General features: G+C 43.0%; 1 protein-coding gene across 1 annotated transcript in view; it reads left to right on the forward strand.

Moving 5' to 3' along the window:
* The window catches only part of LOC128334480 (neural-cadherin-like), a 121,724-nt gene that overhangs the window by 74,394 nt on the left and 27,706 nt on the right, over positions 1–19,624 (forward strand). The window contains exons 16-25 of the mRNA XM_053271345.1: positions 2,213–2,356; positions 3,509–3,792; positions 5,592–7,203; positions 8,992–9,085; positions 10,570–10,754; positions 11,784–12,013; positions 13,551–13,828; positions 14,018–14,232; positions 17,744–17,871; positions 19,392–19,519. Of these exons, the coding sequence (XP_053127320.1) occupies positions 2,213–2,356; positions 3,509–3,792; positions 5,592–7,203; positions 8,992–9,085; positions 10,570–10,754; positions 11,784–12,013; positions 13,551–13,828; positions 14,018–14,232; positions 17,744–17,871; positions 19,392–19,519 (3,298 nt within the window). The remainder of the gene's footprint in view (positions 1–2,212; positions 2,357–3,508; positions 3,793–5,591; positions 7,204–8,991; positions 9,086–10,569; positions 10,755–11,783; positions 12,014–13,550; positions 13,829–14,017; positions 14,233–17,743; positions 17,872–19,391; positions 19,520–19,624) is intronic.

Genomic DNA, 19,624 nt, shown 5'->3' on the forward strand with positions numbered 1-19,624 from the left:
ACAATCGGTCCTGCACATACAAAGTTGCAAGGTTCTTTGGGGAAGCGTGCAAGATCCACAGGGTCCTGACCACCAGTTAATATCCTTGGCAGCAGATGTCTGACTATGGAGCATTTTATTTGCTTGATTGTATGATAATTTTAATTTGCCTTTTACTTCACTGCTTTTATATTGTTTTTATGTAGCTTGTATATATATTTTAACCATTTTATACTTTTAGTTGCCATACTTTTAAGGATAGCTGTTCATTTACTCTATTAATCTTCCTGCAGGTTTTTAGGCTTAGCTGGTAGCATTTTTAAAAATTAATTCCATACAGTTTTTAGAGTTATATTTTACTATTATAATCATCCTTAGCTTCTAGAGTTATATTTTATTTAGCAGGGGGTTTATTTTATTGTATTTGTACTTTATCCTGTGCTGGTCTTTGACCGTAATAAAGATGATTGATAGTTCCAGGTTGTTAAACAGGGGTGCTGACAAAGGGAAAACTTGGGTGTGGCTGGGCTCTCTTTTTGGAGGGCTTTTGGGAATGCTGCAGTCTGATCTTTGATTGGTGGTGTTATAGAAAGTTCTTCGGCTGCCACATTTATTTTTGGGCTTGGTCATTTTATTCTTACTTTATTTTGTGTTGTGCTTTCCTACAATTGTATTAGCATATTGGTGGTTAACCACCTTGATTAGCAAATTGGATAGAAAGGCAGATGTAACATCCAACTTGTGGATATTGAGTAAGCCTGGATGTGATTGTGGACTCCTCTCTTTTGATGTCTTAAGAAAATGTAAGTTTACAACTTCAGCTTTCAAGACCACCGTTTTTGGGTTTAAGCTATTAAAGCGATTGGATTAAAGTTTAAGTAGAAAGCTTTCTCGTTTGGTGAGGATGGGTATTAAAATTAAAAAGGTGAGAAAGTAAAGGATAGAGGCTAGTTGTCCAATGATGATAAACGGGTCTTCTACTGGTTGGCCGCCAATGTATGTTAATACAATAATGTTTGAAATGAGGGCTCATATAACTGCATATAAGCCCCATTCAGACATTGTGCTGCACCTGTGTCCATATGTCTGCACACATGAATGTGCGTTTGTGTGAATGGCTGTACCTGCCTTCATTTTAGAAGTGAAGCTGCATATAGGCCTCTCAAATACATAATACCGATAGAAAGTATACTGCTATATCTGTGTTCAACGTAACATGTGAATAACCATATCTGTGTACAACTGTATACCAGTGAACACTGTATACTCATTGTACAAATGTTTAACACTATGTCTGAATAGGGCAAAAGATGGTGTGACATCTGCATAGGACTTGTATATGTCAAGTTGTGGAAGAGCTTCACATACCATACAATAATGTCACAATCTGTAATGAAATGCTGCCAGAGAACAGGTCAAGACTTTCATAATAATCATAAATAAACAAACAAACAAAAAAAATCTAATTGTCAGTTGACTTGGCAGAGTTTTAAAGAGCCCTCTCCATCCCCAGCACAGCATCTCTCCAGTGGCTGTTGCTAGTGTTTCCCTTATGTTTCTTTTTTAGATTGTGAGCCCTTTGGGGACAGGAAGCCTGTCTGTCTGTCTATCTATCTATCTATCTATCTATCTATCTATCTATCTATCTATCTATCTATCTATCTATCTATGTCTCTGTCTGTCTGTCTGTCTGTCTCTCCTTTGAGATCTTCAAATTTTATTATGTAAAAACAGATAAAAAATTGTAAAAACATTTTTACAAGGTATTATCTGTTTTTACGTAATACATTCGAAGATCTTAAAGGAGTACTTGGGAGTCATCTTAAATATGCGTATTGCATCGCCAGCTTATCAATTTATATCCATCTATTTATTTCGATGTAAGCCACTTTGGGAACTTTTGTTGAACAGTGGTATATAAATATTCGTCTTATTCGTATTAGAGAAAGTAGTTAATATTGGGCACTATGGCTCTGGTATAGGAAGGTTACAATAAAAGTGCCAGTTATTCACGTTATCTGCTTAGACAAATTGGATGTGGCATTCATTTGATATCCAAGTGCTTTTTGAGTAATGTTGGTATTATAAATTGTCCACAACCCTGAGGGTTCGTTTCTGTATTGTCTGCGTTATTCGTCTTCATTTAACGTGCAGCTAGACAGTTTAAGGAATTGTGTCTGACAGAAGTGGCACAGCTGAGTATTTTAATCTCTTGTTCTTTGTCTCGCTCAAGACACAGCCTACGTGCGCATTTTTATCAGCGACGTGAACGACAACAAGCCCATCTTCACCAAGAGTGTCTATGAAATTAATGTGGATGAAGACCGAGATGTGGGATCAACCGTTGTTACCGTCAGCGCTAATGATGAAGATGAAGGTAAAGCTTTGGAACCCCTAGTGGCGGCCCCTGAAATATTAATGAGTTAACTGTATTTTAAGACATCGGGAAGGAAAATGTCTTTTCTGTCGCTCTACATTTTTAAAAAATTCTTCTCTCTGTGCTTGACAGGCTGTGAGCATTTACTTTGTACAGGGCTCATGAGGCTTATGCCACATAACTCTTGATCAGGCAGACCATGCATTAAGGACAGCTAAGATTGGGGATCTGCCCTAGGTTCATCATACAGTGCACATCTCTGTTCTAGAAAAGAGAGCAAAGACATGAATGTGGGATAGTAATGGTTCTTCTGACCACTAGAACAAGGTTGATTCCTGAGCTTTGATATAGTTAGCTTCTGAACAGTGCAATATTCCCATCTGCAATATGGGGGTAGTAATTCAGACCCACTTTATGAGGCTATTTCACCATTATAGAGTATATGAAGTATTTCAAACACTATGTATATGCTGATGGTAGTAATAATACCTCATGCTAACATTAACTAGCTAATTGTAATCAGTCACCCCAAACCTTTGACGATGAGATGAAGATTCAGTAATGTGGGCAGGTATTAATGAAGATAGAAATCAGTTTGCGTGACTGATGCAGAGAACAGTGGTTAGTAGTGATAACTATGTTATGATGATAAATAATGACCAGAGCTCCCTTTCTAGTTCAAATTAGTGCTGTAATGCTCCCCTAATTTTATTATTGTCTATGGAGTCGGCGGGGGGATCGTTTGGGGGATTTCTGTGTGTGTTTGTAAAAACCGGGTGACCTACAGTCTTCCCAAATCTGCCATTTCCCCCAAGAAGCCTCCTCTCCACAACAGTATGTCATCGCATAGTGTCATGGGGAGGGGACTTCTGGGGTGGGTGTGTGGAGAGTGGTGGCTGTTGGGAGAAATACTGTCCCCTTTGTGAAACAGGCGGTGGAAAAAAGGTGAAGTGGGGAGGGCTCAATTTGCGGGGAGCTCTTGCCCCTGAACCACCTCCCATTTCGAGCTGAACGTTCTTCTGTAAGAAATTTCAGGTCAGCCCTAAAAGGGATGCTTCTAAATGCCCTTAAGTAGCGTCAAGCAAACAAGATTGCCTGAGCATAATAATGCTGATTGATCTAAAGGCCCCTTTTCTCCCTTTCCGTTTCCAGGAGCCAATGCAAAATTAAGATACCAGATAACAGCTGGAAACACTGGAGGGGCGTTTGATGTTGAGCCCGAAACGGGAGTCGTCTTCATTGCACAGCCACTGGATTATGAAGAGGCCCAGCTTTATGAACTGCATCTGTTGGCTTCTGATGGAAAATGGGAGGATTACGCTATCGTCCTCATCAGTGTTGTGAATAAAAATGACGAGGCTCCCGTTTTTGCTCTCAATGAATATTATGGAAGTGTTATTGAGGAACTTGATGGCCTTCCAGTCTTTGTTCTGCAGGTACACCCAGATAAAAAGCAAGCAGGAGAGGATAACTGATCTTGGGGCAGAGAACTGGTCTTGAGGCACCAAGCATGAATTGCTCCCTTTGCTAAGCAGGGTCTGGATTGGTTTGCATTTGGATGGGAGAATACTTCCAGGCACTGTAGGATAGTGTCATTGAGGGATGTGGTGGCTGTAGCTTAGTGGTAGAGCATCTGTCTGCATGCAAAAGGTCCCAGATTTGTTCCCTGGCATCTCCAGTTAGGGTTGGGAGAGCAGCTGCCAGTCACTGTGGTGTAGACAATACTGAGCTAGATAGACCAATGGTCTGGCTGGGTATTAGGCAGTTTCCTATGTTTCTAGTAATCTGGGCAGCCCAGTGCTGGTTGTTGGAGCTACTGTGGGCCCCCTGCATCACATGGCAGTGCCTTTATATCACAGTTGAGCCCCAACTGACCCCACTCACCTTGGTGGTGGAACCTTGACTGGTGTATCCAGCTGCACACTTGTGCTTTCTGTTCCCTGTATGGGAAGTCAGGATTATGGCCAGTGACTTCTTTTTTCCTGCTACAAGCAATAGGCTACCCTTTACCAAAGCTATTCCAGTAGGACCCCAAGGTTCAGAGTTGCCACAGTGTTTTGTAAACTGGAATAAGGCTATCTTGTGAAAATTTGTGGGCACTGGTGATTGCTTTCTCGGATGTGCACGGAACTGGTGCCTGCCAGTCCGAAGGCGGGGGGTTGGATAACTTTAAGGGTGGGGGAGGGTGCTCTGACCTCTCCTGCTGCGTTCCCCCCACCAGTGCCATCTGTATTCAGATGGTCCAGTGGGGCAGTAGTGTACCTCCCTGCCGCCCATCTGTGAAGACAATACTGAGTTAGATAGACCAATGGTCTGACTCAGTATATGGCAGTTTCTTATGTTCCTATGTCCTGTGTTCCTGTTGCTTCCTCGGACTGGAAGTGCATGCACACATATGTGTGCATATGTGCATGTAGCGTGCACATATGGTGTGTGCACACGCAGCGGGAACTTCTGGTCACTTCTGGTCCAAGGAAGGAACGGGGCGGCAGGGAGGTACGCTGCTGCCTTGCCGGACCATTTGAACACACAGTGCCAGCAGGGGAAACGCGGCAGGAGGGGTAAAAGCCACAGAACTGGTTCGGCACTCCTAGAATGGTGTGTAGAATGGTTCTGTGTACATCCGCATTGTTGTTGTTGTTGTTGTTGTTTATTTACGATCTTAGATCAAACATCAATATACACAGAATATACACAGTAAAAAGAGAAAACAATAATGGAAACTAAGTCTAAAATGTCATCAAATATATAAAATCAGGAATCTTTGACAGTAACCAATTGCTGTGCTCTAGCTTCTCTTAGTTTGGTCAATGTATAACATATGTCTGTGGTTGTACTCCATGCATAATCCACATTTGGACTGTGTTTAGGATGGCAGTTCCCATGTGAAACATGCTTCCACAGTATCCTTACAATTTTCATAAAGATGCTATTTGTTCTCTGACTATCCATAATGCATTGTTTATATCTATTGGCCAATCTTCAGAGCAGGCAGCCATTGCACTAGAAGATGGCTTAGTTGCGCTAAAAATGGTGATTGCCAAGTGCACTCTTGCACAGAAGTTCCTAGTAAATAAACGAGGTGTGCTGTAGTTCTACAATTGCAAACACACTTGCAGTTTTGCCACATTACGCTAGCAGAAAATTCTTCTGCAAGCGGTACACTAATATGGATGTCAGGCATTGTTCCTACAGTGTTGATATGCTGTGCATTTTTTAACTTCAATCTCCCTAGGTTGTAGCAAATGATCCTGATAGCAGCATGGATGGAGGAGATTTAAGATACTCCTTGCACGGACATGGTGCGGATGATGTCTTCGCAATAGATGAGAACACGGGCAGCATTTATTCCCAGAAGGTGCTGGATCGGGAAGAACGAGCCTTTTGGAGATTTGTTGTGTTGGCAACTGATGAAGGAGGGGAAGGTCTTACTGGATTTGCGGACGTGATTATAAACGTATGGGATATAAATGATAACACCCCAGTGTTCACCTGTATGCCCAATGATTGCAATGGGAGTGTCTTCGAAAATTCTCCCGGCGACACGTTCATCATGGAGATGACAGCTGTAGACTCAGATGACCCCAATGTGGGCCTCAATGCCATTTTGACTTACCATATAATCGAGAATGTGAAAAACGAGTTTGATATGGACTTGTTCAAAATCAATCCCACCACTGGCAACATCTATGTAGCAGGAGGAATGTTGGACAGAGAGGAGATGGACATATATTTCCTTACTGTGGAAGCAAAAGATGGCGGAGGATTGACAGGAACAGGTACTGCCACCATCTGGGTTGCCGATGTAAATGATCACATCCCTAGTTTCACACGTGAACTTTGCCATGCCATAATTCCCGAAACTAGTGCAGTCAACTCAGAGGTTCTGGAAGTGTTGGCAGCCGATGAGGACAGTGGAGAAAATGCTCAGTTAACGTTCAGCATTATTGGGGGAGATTTGGGACAGAAGTTTTACATTGAAAACCAAGATGGTCAACATGCCACGATCAAGCTGAAAAAACCCTTGGATTATGAACAAATTCATGAAAGGCAGTTCAACCTTACAATCAAGGTGGAAGACTTAGATTTTTCCAGTGTTGCCTCTTGCTTGATCGAAGTGGAAGATCGCAATGACCACAGCCCTGTTTTCAGTTCACAGTTTGTCCAGTTGAGCCCTTTCTTTGAAAACATACCTGTGGGTACTACCATCATCACTGTCACAGCTGTTGATGAGGATTCTGGTTTGAATGGGGACATTGAGTACTCCATCCAGTTAGAGTCGGATCCCTCTGAGCAGTTTGCAGTAGACCAAGATGGTCATGTGACGGTGGCAAAAGAGCTGGACCGGGAGGTTATTCAGGAGTATGCTCTAGTCATACAGGCTTCTGATCAAGGCCTTCCTGCCCAAACAGGAAGTGTTACAATATTGATTGACTTGCTAGATGTCAACGACAACGGACCAAGGTTTGAGGCACTGTACACGCCTGTGGTCTGGGAAAATACACCAGGACCTCAACTGGTTTATATGAATCCTACATCTAGCCTACTTTGGGCTTTTGATCCAGACAGCGATGGGAACGGTCCTCCTTTTTTGTTTTTCTTTCCACCCGATTATCAGAACACTTTAGATTTTTCTCTTACTGATAATGGAAATAATACTGCAACGATTACTGCTCTGAGGTCTTTTGACAGAGAGAAGCAGAAGGCATTTCATCTACCCATAATTATAACGGATAGCGGGAACCCACCTATGAGTTCTACCAACATCTTGACTATAACGATTGGTGATGAAAATGATAACAGTCATGAAGCTGGCCATAAGGAAATCTACGTTTACACACACCGAGGTAGATATATACATTGTGGGTGTATTTACATAACAGTCTTGGCTTAGACATTGCTTCCTCAGAGTGGCCAATACAAACGAGCTGGAAGTGGGTCGAAAATGAGCTGCAGGGGCAGTATGTGATACTCCCGCCCCACCCAGCTCTCTCTCTCCCTTTCTCATCTTGCCCCAGCCCAGTTCATCTGCCTAGTTGGAGAGTTCAGTCTCTATCCAGGCGAATTAACAGCCCCCTGGGTTTGGGGTGGGACGAGACAAGAGAGATGGCCAGGCAGAACGGGAGCATCATGCACAACCTTTGTATCTCATCTCCTCTTCCACAGCTCAGAAACGAGTCTTTCAAGGACGACCAGAGACCTTGAGAACAGAAAATTCGAAGCATCTACAGCATTCCTATTCTTAACAGCTTTTTATTTAAAAGTGGTTTCTTCCCAGATTTTTTATTCTGAGCTTTCCTTGCAAATAATTTTCGAGGCAAACCAGCAGGGGATGTTCTCCCATCACTATTAACATCATGTCTTACAAATCATAATTCATTGGGTAACAATTGCTATTCAATCCGGTTCTTTTACTTTAGCAAGCCTGTGCAAAAAGGCTGATTTCACCTTGACGGTTTTCTCCCTTAGTGGAGGAAGGTGGCCTGGAGCCGATTGCTTCTCTGTGCACATTTGCTTCATGCCTGGTCCCATCCTGTAGCACGGGACTGCACAACTTTGGCCCTCCTGCAGATGTTGGACTGTAGCTCCCATAATCCACGGTGTCTGGAGATTATGGGAGTCGTAGTCCTGAAGCAGCTGGAGGGCTGAGGTTGTGCAGCCCTGCTGTAGGAGGAGGCTCCTCCCAGCCCCACATGTCTTGGGCATGCAGTTTTTGTTATCTGCAATAACAATAACATGAGAACAGCCCTGCTGGATCAGGCCCAAGAAGGCCTATCTAGTCCAGCATCCTGTTTCACACAGTAGCTCACCAGATGCCTCCGAGAAGCCCACAAGCAAGAGGTAAGGGCATGCCCTCTCTCCTGCTGTTGCTCCTCTGCAACTGGTATTGAGAGGAATAATTTAAGAGATATTTAGAGGAATAATTTATTCAGTTATTAAATAATTGATTGAATGAACAATTAATTATGACTATTAATTAATTAATTAATTAATTAATTAACAATTCATTTTCTATACCGCCCTTCCAAAAATGGCTCAAGGTGGTTATTCGAGCTGCAGAAGACAACCTTTCTTGGAGCCTAGTTTTGGGTTAGGTTGGCAGAGAAACCTTAAAGAGGGGCGGGACACACTGCTGCTAGGAATCGCTTTCAGGTGTGATGGTAAAGGAGGTAAGCACCTACTAATTTACACTTTAAGGTGCCTCCCACTGCCCCCGCCAGCGGCACCAGCCACCACTGATTCCGTGGTGGAGCATCTGCTTTGCATACAGAAGGTCTCAGGTTGAGTCCCTGGCAGCATCTCCAGATAGGACTGGGAGAGACCCCTGCCTAACTTCTGCCTGAAACCTTGAAGAGCGGCTGCCAGTCAGTGCAGAAAATCCAGAGCTAGATGAGCTCAATATAAGACAGCTTCCTATGTTCCTAATATATGTTGTCTAGCATCCCAGCTGCACTTATGTGAAGGATCAGAGTATATGCTATTGCATTACTTAAAATGTCTTTGATCATAACCTTCATGAATGCCAAGCAGCAATAAACATGATAAATGCAGCAATAAATGTGGTGGAATGTAAAGCTCTTTAGGGAAAAAAGAAAAAAATAATAATGCAGATTTATTATAATTTATCTTAACAGGAAAATGGTCAACAACGGTGCTTGGGGAAGTGTTTGCACCAGATCAGGATGACTGGGACAATAAAACATTTGTCTCGGAAGGAAAGATTCACAAGTGAGGATTGTATTTGTGTCAACCTGAGTAATATTTATGCTTCTGTAATTATTTTCTTATGCTTCTTTGTGTATGTTATACATATAAAGCTGAGATTACTTCTTGGTACAGAGACGGGAGATCTCTTATACTTGCATTTTGTATTTATCGTAGGCTACAGTTGTAACAATCATTTTATTGGTGTTAACCCCATTTGTGTCCCATAGCATTACAGCAGACAAGTGACTTCCTTTAGGAGTGACACAGGAAGGTCATTCACACAATCAAAAACTGTGTTCTACCCGGGTTTGGGAGCTCTGTGCGCTCCCAATGTTAGGTTGTGTGGAAGTAAGGTAAGAGGAAAAGCTACCCAGGTTTTCCTCCTTCCTTGCTTCCACACAACCAAAAATTGAGATCATACACAGCTCCCAAACCCGGGTAGAACACAGTTTTTGATTGTGTGAATGACCTCACAATGTGAGTTTTAAAATGGCTCCACTCTTTACATATCCGTTGGGTATTTCTCTGTTTTTCTCAAGACGGCTAAGGTATGACCAATGGATGTACATCTTTGAACAGTTTGGAACGAGCTGCAGTCCAAACAATGATCCCAGTGCATGTACTTGGTTATTTTAAAGGTGCACATGGGTTGGACACTTTTTAGGTGACTGCTATGGTGAATACTGCTGCGACACTACATACTTGTAGTGAATAACATGTGAAGGGTGGAGCCTTTCTTATTAAAGGTAGACTGTAGGTGATACTGCATGAAGGTTATTAGCTTATGTGTGAGGGACTGGGAATACGATATTATTGTGGATTTTTCAGGAACAAACAAGCAGGAAACCAGATACTGGTACACCAAGGACAGCTGGTGGAAGGTGGAGTGGAAGGCAGAGTATTCCTTTAACCCTCGATAAAAGCTCCCACCACTACCACTCAGCATCCTGTGCAGCCAACAAGCTGTGCCCGCCCCCCACCATTCAGCAGGCTGATGAGCATGTGCAGCAGCCATTTGAGGGGTTGGCACAGCAGGTTTTTGCTGTGCTGACCCCCAAATGGCTGAAACACATGCACATTCCGCCTCAGCCACCACCACTGCATTACACTGTGTTCAGCTGCCTGTACACACGTGCAAACAGATCTGTACACACATACACTGTACACAGATTATATGTGCATCGAACATAATATGAGAATAGGGTGCTTGTTAGCTTGATAATGCACAGTTTTCTCATTGATTTTTTCTTCTGAAGGAATAATCCTTGTAGAGAAGAGAGTTGCGTCAGAATCAGTTCAGCAGCAGAGGGGATATAGAAGCAAAGTAGGCTGCAAAGAGAAACACTTTTAGTTTTAATCTTCCTCTGTGTGTTACGAGACTCGGATATTGTCACTGAAGACAGGAGGTTTCATTGGAAAAATTTAGCATATCCTAAAATAATGCCTGGTTTGAGGTATATAGAACACAAGGCTTTTATGGATGTGTATGTGTGTGATGTTTCTAGATCTTTCAGACTGAATCAAAGGACTGGTTCTCTGATCATGGTGGATGATGCTCCCCAGGGGATATATGAGTTAAAAATCAGGGTGTCAGACGGAATCTGGCCTGATGTTGTAGCATCTGTGCAAATACATGTCAAAGAGATAGAAAACGAAGCCATTCGAAATTCAGCCACTGTGCGCCTGGCAGGTAAGTTTCTTCCGTCCGTTGAGCTTAATTGCTACTGTACTTGAAATAACTTGTCTTTCACCCTTATTAGGAGGCCAAACTCTGTTGCCAGAAAAGTCTTGTTTGGCTGTTTGCCATAGATTTTCTTAAAATTGCATGCGTTTCTGGTGTGGCTCCCCCCCCCCCGCAGAATTTGTAATAGTTGAGGAATTTTAACGTATTGATCAAGATGTGGATGGAAATCAGAGGTGAATCTCAATGAGAACTAGTAGGAAACAGTGTTTCTATAGGGACAAGATCTCTGTGGGTGAGGCCTTCAAGCGATGCTGAAGGTAATATGGCCCACCCCCTTACTTCTGAAGAACTTAGCCATGTCCCTCTGCATTCTAAACATTTAGCAGAATTTGTTGCATGTATATATATTTTTTCAACTTTGCAACTGTGAAATGTATACACTTTCTTAGTATGTATGTGTGTTTAAAGAAAAAAGAGATCCTGAAAAGTTTCCGATGGTTAGAAACTTTATCATCGGCAAATAAGACCATGCAGGTTCTTCAGTACTGATACTATTTTTAAACATAGCACTGTTAACACATGAAAACATTTCACACTATGAGGCTGTTCTCATGGGTTAGGCTGCTCAGGTAGAGTGCTGGTATCTGTACGAATCCCAGTGCTTCCGCCCAGCCAAACCTTAGTTTTAAACCCGGCTCTTAGCCAAGGTTCAAGGGAGTGAGCGCTCCCTTGACCTGGCTGCTGGAATTGTGCATGCAGCCCAAGGAGACACAGAAACGGCCCCCTAGAGCGTTCGTTTGATGGGGAAATCCCCCAATACACTGTGCTTGGCACGCAGTGCATTGTGGGATACCTCAAGGCTGGGACATGCACTAAAAAACAACAACCCCCAAACCAAAGCATGTCTGCGTTCAAAATGCATGTAATGTAACTTGTAGGTTGAACCGTAATCAGGCTGGGATGGAAGTAATTCACTACATCTTTCAAGACATTTGTGTCAGTACTTAGTTTTGTTAATCCTTTCCTTCATCTCAGACATGACTGCAGAGGAGTTCGTAAGGAAAGATGAGCCTGAAGAAAGCAGGCACGACAAATTTAAAGACCTGCTCGCTGGAATCCTCTCGGTCCTTCCTGATGATGTCATTGTTTTCAGCGTGACGAATGTTGATGGGAAACAGACAGACGTGAGATTTGCAGTTCAGAATGGCTCTTCCTATTACAGGCCAGAGAAATTGCAGGGGCAGATAGCTGCCTTTAAAAATAAGGTGCGGCCACAAGCTTGCTGTCATATGTGATCTAACATTGGCTGTATGTGAAGTATTTTCAGGAGGCACAAAACAGCCCATTTGGTCTAGAGAAACCATATTGAATGGAATGCATTCAAACTCCTTCTTCACCCAAGCTTTTTAACTTGAGTTGTGATTTTAAATTTGTTTCAAAGTTTCAATTCCTGTTTTAATTTGTTTGTTGTTGCTTTAGACCACCCAGAGACAGAGGTTTGGGGTGGTATATAAATTAAATTAAATTCCACCTTTTTTGAGAAGCCTTCGCCATAGCTTATTTATTATTTATTGATTTATTTACATTTATATTTTACACTCTTCCACCAAGGAGCAATGCACATAGTTTATGTTAATCCTCACAACAACCCTATGAAGTAACTTAGGCTGAGAGATGTGATTGGCCCAGAGTCACCCAGTGAGTTTCATGGCCAAGTGAGAATTTGAACTCCAGGAGGTCATTCACACAATCAAAAACTGTGTTCTATCTGGGTTTGGGAGCTGTGGGTGCTCCCAATTTTCGATTGTGTGGAAGCAAGATAGGAGGAAAACCTGGGTAGAAGTGAGTGTGTGGAAGCAAGGGTAGCTTGTGTGGAAGTGATTTTGTGGAAGTTACCTTTTGCTCCTTCCTTGCTTCTACTGGGTAGAACACAGTTTTGGGCTGTGTGAATGACCTCCAGGTCTCTCTGGCCCTGGTCCAACACTAACCACTACAGCATGCTGGCTTCTTAGAATAATTAAGAATAACTTCTTAGTTCTCATGCCCTAATTTGTAGATCAGAAATAATTGCATATTCTTCCCCAGCTTACCCCAGCTTCCATTTTGCTTCCCTTCTTCTGTATTCTTCTTTGTGTCAGTATCTAGATTGCAATCCTCTTGAGTCAGGGACTTGTCCTCTCATTTTTTGTAAAGCACAATGCATGTGGAAGTGCTATAAAAGTAACAACTCAATAGCCCTTGATTTGATCCAGCAAGGCAGTGCTTATACTCCTGTTCTGTAGTGAACTGTACAAGCAGAGGAGAAACATTATTTTTTGCAGTCTTTGGAAAATAATTAATAGGTTTGCCCAGAATGAGCATTGATTCGCAGTTAACCATGTAGACTTTAAATTAGAGCTTAAACCATGGTTAACCACGTAGAGTTTAAATTAAGATCTACAATCTTAAATGAAAGGAAACCTATCAGGACTTTTTGCATCTTTCTTCCCATGAAATCTAGGCTAGGTGTTAAAAGAGCCATTTTATTTTTAATTGAAACGGGCAGCAGCTTTTTGTGAGCTCAGAGATGTAGAACAGAGGTTCCCAACCTGTGGTACCCCCGATGTTGCTGAACTACAACTCCAATCATCCCTAGCCACATCAAATTATAGTTGGGGATGATAGGAGTTGTAGTTCAGCAGCCTCTGGAATACCACAAGATGGGAACCCCTAATGTAGAGAAATTCCTTGGAAGTTTAAATTAAAACTCCCTCCCGCCCAAGCGACATACTGGTAATTTGCTGAACTACATTTTCCTCTTAGATCCAGTTGGCTTTAGGAGTCAATGTTTCTCAGGTTGATGTGGATGAATGCCGCAGGATGGATTGCAGCGGCAGCAGCGGCTGCACAAACTACATCACGGTGAGTGACATCCCCACAGTGATGGACACAGGAAGTGTCTCGCTTGTCTCCATAACAACCAGCGTCAGCGCCGTCTGCACGTGTGCAGCTAGAGACAGAGTTCATCGGTCATGTAGCTCCTACTCCCACAACCCATGTTTCAATGGAGGGACTTGCATTGACATGCTGAATGGTTACAGGTGAGCAAGCCCACACTTCACAAGTTGTTTTTCCTTATTTTTTTCCTCTCCAAAACGTCAAGTTATAAAGCTGCGATGCTGTTATAGAAAATGATACACGGACCTTTTCAGAGGTCCAGTTCACCATGTGGAATACTTGGCTTTCATTTCAGCCCTGTTTTGTTCACTGTCTTTTGCTGTTTGCTTCAGATGTCGGTGTTCTGCTTCATTTCATGGACCTGATTGTCAGCAGACGAAACACAGTTTCCATGGAAATGGCTATGCATGGTTCCGTCCCATCAGGCCTTGTTTTGAGAGTTCCCTCTCTCTCGAGTTCATTACTGATGTTCCAGATGGGCTTTTGCTATACAACGGTCCTTTGTCAGATTCAGATCTCAGGAATTCGGAAAATTTCATTGCAATAGGTATTTTATATGTTGATCAGCACCTTCTATCTAGACTACTTTGAAAACTTCAATTTTGAAAAGTGTTCTATAAATATTTGTAATAATCAGTGGTGTAGTGCTGCGGAGACAGGCAGGGACAGACTCAGTAGTTTTTTCCTCCAGGGTCTCAGCAGTATAACATAACATAACAGCAGGGAAGCAAAGTCCTTTGCTTTTTCAATGGAGATAATATGCTGTTCCAACAGTTCATTACATAATTGAATATTGCACTACAATTGATTTTATTACCATTCTTCCTGTCTTACAAGGAGTGTCCTCCACCCTTTGTGGTTGGCAAACCAAACTGCTCTTCTGCATGAATAACCACATGGGGTTCAAGCTTTGTAGGATTAGGAAACTATCCTTGACTATTTGTAACAGATCTGCCCAAACTATTGCATCTATTGAATTGGGGGTGTGTGTGGTGGCCATTGGGTGGGCGTAGCTATGGGGCATGAGGACTGTTGGTGTGGACGTGGCTATGGGGGCCATCATAGAGAGTGCCTACACATCTGAATTTTCAGCAACACCACTGGTAATAACAATAACTTCCTGGGGAAAAACTTCCTGGGGAAAAAAAGTGCACTCCACCAATAACTTCTTGAGTTAAAGAGGACAGTTATATATTAGACAAAAACAGGGCACCAAAACCAAACTTCAGTGGAGAGTTGGTGGGTCTGTGTCATTTCCCTGAATCTTAATGCAGAACTTTGTTCCCTAGATGAGAAGCAAATAACTAGCATACATCCCTCAGAATCTCAGCTTCTGTGCAAGTAAGAAAGCAAAACAAGTTGTTCTAGTAAGAACTAATATGCCTACTTTCCTTTCACTATCCCTACAACTGGATTAAATTTGGTTCAAATCGGTTAGATGGTCCACAGGTTCGCCCACTTGTGTCTCAAATATTTACTGTATGTGTCCACCATCTTGAATCAGGGTAGATGATAGCATCACAAACTATTCATGCATTCATTTGATTTCTATACCAAATGGCTCAGGGCAGTTTACACAGAGAAATATAATTAAATAAGATGGCTCCCTGTCCCCAAAGGGCTCACAATCTAAAAAGAAACATCAGACTATGCCATTGAGGTGTCCCTGTGTGCCACTCACTACAGCTGTACCTAATTTGGTCCAAATTAATTAGACAGTCCACAAGTTAGCCCACTTGCACATCAAAAGTTCATATGTCTACCATCTTTAATCGGGGTGGATGACATCATCAGAAACTATGCCATTGGGTTAGTCCCTACAGCTGTAGTAAATTTGGTTCAAAGGTTTATGCATCCGCCATCTTGAATTGGGGTGGGTGACATTATCACAAACGACTGTACGCTGTTGTGGTGTCCCTTTGTCTCCCTACAACTGTACCTGATTTGGTTCATATTGGTCCAGGCATTGCGAAGTTGATAGTGGGGGACAGACAGACACCCACAGAATGCTGGGTGATCCCATAAGCCTACTGGAAAGTAGGCTAACAAATACATAAAATCTACCAATATATAGCAACTCATGGCTGGGAAAAGTATGTTTAGAAATATTCAGTAGGCCTCTCTGAATGTGTGCCGGGATCCTCCATTCACTCCTGTAGAGGGACTTGTGTGCATTTTGTAGGAGTGTGCGGCTTGGATCTATCCACTGGAATGAATAAAATAGTATATAAGACTGGGAAATCAGGGTGCCTCTTACCTGAAAAACAGTACTGGAATTATTTAGGCAATGAATTGTGGCTGGGGGTGATGGGAGTTGTAGTTCATCAATATCTGGAGTACCACAGGTTGGGAACCCCTGTCTTAGGGGATCAAGATGATGCCCAGCACGTCTACATGTTTCTTCTCTGCTCATGGCCTGTGTGACTCTGTTTTTAAGATTCTAGTCACTCTTCCTTTATTCATGTGTTCTTCCCTCAGCACTACTACTTCTGGTAAAATATAACAACCACCAAAAAAGGTTGTGTGTCAAAACCAGAATAAAGCATGAAAGTTGAGTGCACTAATGCAACGTTCCCACCTTTGCACATTCTGTGTCATTTCTCTTGGTTGAAGAATTTCCCATGGCCAAGCCCAAGGCTCAGAAATTCAAGCTTTTGACTTGTGAAAAAGGGGGTCAAAATCTGACAGACGATTTTTTGTGAGGAGGGGGCTTGGGGCCAGTGATCTGACTTTACATATGGCAGCTTCCTATGTAACCTATATAAGCAGCCATCCATAATAAGCACATGCTATATAGAAAGAATGTATTTTATTCGTAATACTCTTCTCCCATCATTGACTATGTATACCAGGTCCACATGCATGTTTGAAACACTTAGTGGTGGTTCAAACAAATTTCACAATCTTTCCGTTGCCCCCTTGGCTTCCCAAGGCCCTATGTAAAGTGGGAACACCAAAACCATAACATGCAAGCAATGTCACTAACCCGCCTGATTTGGTGATGGCAGCAGCATTTCTTTAAAACTTTTAAAAGAGAAGTGGAATTCTTCTTGGTAGCCACCATATTTTTTTTAAACCCAGAAGGCCCACTGGAACAACACTACATGGATGTGGTGTGCTTTAGTACATTAGTATACCCAGTGATAATATGCTAATCCTTTTTAAAAGACAGTGAGCGTGCATACTATATTTGAGTAGGTGGTTTTAGAACCTCCTGGTTATGGCTTCTAGCCCATCTCTGAGATGAAGCAATCAAAAAGGAAACAAAGCAGGCAGTTCTATCAGAAGAATTCCATTGGGAAGCGTCCATTGCTTCGAGTATTTCAAATATTTTTGAGGCAGGTATTCATCATTAATGAAGTCCTACTTGCATGTTATTTTTATGTGGCTTGGTGAAAACATATAACCTACTTTTGAAAAGTCTTCGCCTCCACTCAAGGCTTTCTCTCCCCACCCTGCCAACCAGTGCTGCTTTTTAATTTTTTTGTTAAAGGCTTTTGGCTGGTTGAGTGAAATGTAATTTTATTGTACTGTCATGTCACTGGGGAAAAAGCGAGCAAAAATTGTAGTCAGCTGCAATAGTGAGAGCTTCTTGTACTCCTGTGTTATGGTGCATCAAAAATAGTACGATGGGATATTGTTCTGTTGAACCAAATTACATTTTCTATTTTTGAAGTGGGTGTCCTTCGTGTGGACACTCCAGGGCACTTTCCAGATTAGAACCTGCAAAAGGATCATGTCAGATCTCGGAAGTGTACTCAAAGCAATGAATGCTTCCCAATGGAATTCTCCTGATAGAACTGCCTGCTTTGTTTTCTTTGGGGCAATTCTATCAGGTTCTAATCAGATCCAGAGGTGGAGCCACCATTGAGCGAATGGCATCAGGAGATTTGGGCCTGGTGGCCCCAATGTCTCCCCCACTTAGGTCTTTCAGCTACCACAAGTTTCTGTGGTAGTATAGGGGTCTGGAGGACAGCAAGCTCACCCTTCCCCTTTGACCCCTATTCCCATCACAGGAGTGAATCTAATTTCTTGCTTTTGTTTCTCGTGAATCCTAGAACTTTCTCGTGGCATTCCGGTGCTGAAAATAAGCCATGGCTTGGGCACTGTGGAGTTGCATTTACCCAGTTATGTGAACGTGACGGACCAAAGGTGGCATCGGCTTGAAATGAGAAGCAGCAAGCAGGTTAGTGACACTGATTGCATGTTATGGTTTTGTGGCTCCCACTTTACATATGGCCTTGGAAAGAAGAGGGGGCAATGGAAAGATCGTGAAATTTGCATGAGTCACCACAGAGAATTTCATGCATGCATGTGGACTGGTATATGTAGTGAATGTTGGGAGAATAGTGTTATGAATAGAATACATTCTCTCTATATATCATGTGCTTATTATGGATGGCTGCTTTTATAGGTTACATAGGAAGCTGCCATATGTAGAGTCAGATCCAGGGGCGGAGTCACCATTGAGCGAATGGGTTCAAAGAACCAGGGCCACTGCCAATCAGAGGTGCACTCCTGGCACCCCAGCCACGCCCCCTGTGTCTGATGTCAGACAAGGGGGCGCGGCTTTGCTGGCAAATGGGGCCGCGTCCTCCGTTTGAGAGCAAATACTGGCCAGCACTGCGTTCACAGCAGTTGCAGCCTTTAAAGGCAGGGAGAGCATTTCTGGCCACGCTGTGAATGTGGCGCTGTGAACAGGGCATGGCTTCACTCCACAAACAGGGCCACGCCCCCGTTTGTAAGCAAATTCCAGCCAGTGCCGTGTTCACAGTGCGGCCAGGAATGCTCTCCCTGCCTTTAAAGGCAGGGAGAGCAGCTCCCGGATACTCTGAGAACGCAGTGCTGGCCAGAATTTGCTCTCAAACGGGGAACGTGGCCCTGTTTGCAAGCGAAGCTGCTCCCCCTTTGTCTGACATCCGACGCGGGGTGGGGGCACTGCGGCGGGAGGAACATGGGCCACCAATTGGCTTCCTCCACCACTGGTCAGGTCATTGGCCCATTTAGCTCAGTATTATCTATGCTGACTGTCAACAGCTTTCCAGGGTTTCAGATGGATGGCTCTCTGGGATTGGGGTTGAATCTGGGGCTTTCTGCATGCACAGCGGATGCTCTGCCATTGGATATCCCTGCCACTAACCTTTAGTAGTTACGCTTGCAAAATCCTGATAAGTATTGGAGATTGGCAGCAAACACCAGGGATGTGTCTAAATTATGGAGTTGTTTCAGTTCTGTGCCTTAATTTTTTTTTTATCCTACTGTACTAACTGTCCAAAGTGCAGTTTGTCTGTTCAGGTTAAATGCTGGTTAGCTGGAGTGGTTTAACCAGGGTTACCCTGAAATCCTCCTCTGTGGGGCTTGGTGATCCTGATTAACCTTTTAACCAGGATCTTTGTGATTGTGAGAATGCAGAGATCGTAGGGCATTCTAGAACACTGGGGACTGACTCTTTCTTCCAGAAGGATGCAGGCCCTGCTTGCAAAATGCACCCATAAGGTTAAGTAATCTGACTGTAAAGGTTGTTCAGGCTGCATCGTCATAGATCTTGTCTCTGTGCTCGTGTAGAGCTCTGGTATTCTGTTGTCTTGGCCGTCTTGATTTCCCCCAGCTATGTCTGTTTCCTGGTTTTATTTTTGAGCTGTGTGATGCTGCATGTAGTACTCTTTGTGTTGCAGTGTTTTAATGATTTTCTGCATGTTGGTACAGGACGTTCGATTCATTTTGGACCAGTGCAAAGCTGCAATTGTGTCGGAGATAGAAGGAGTTGGGAAGTGGCTGTCCACTGAAGACAGAACGAACTGCGAAGTCATGGGTTTTGTTCCACAAGCGAGAAGGTAACATTTAAATAACTTTCCAGAATTTGGAAACACATTTGCCAATGTGCAGGCAGCATTTTGTCTAATACGTTACTAAGAAATCTTTTTTACTTTGTGTCAATT

Source organism: Hemicordylus capensis, chromosome 9, assembly GCF_027244095.1.
Source record: "Hemicordylus capensis ecotype Gifberg chromosome 9, rHemCap1.1.pri, whole genome shotgun sequence".
Lineage (NCBI taxonomy): Eukaryota > Metazoa > Chordata > Lepidosauria > Squamata > Cordylidae > Hemicordylus > Hemicordylus capensis.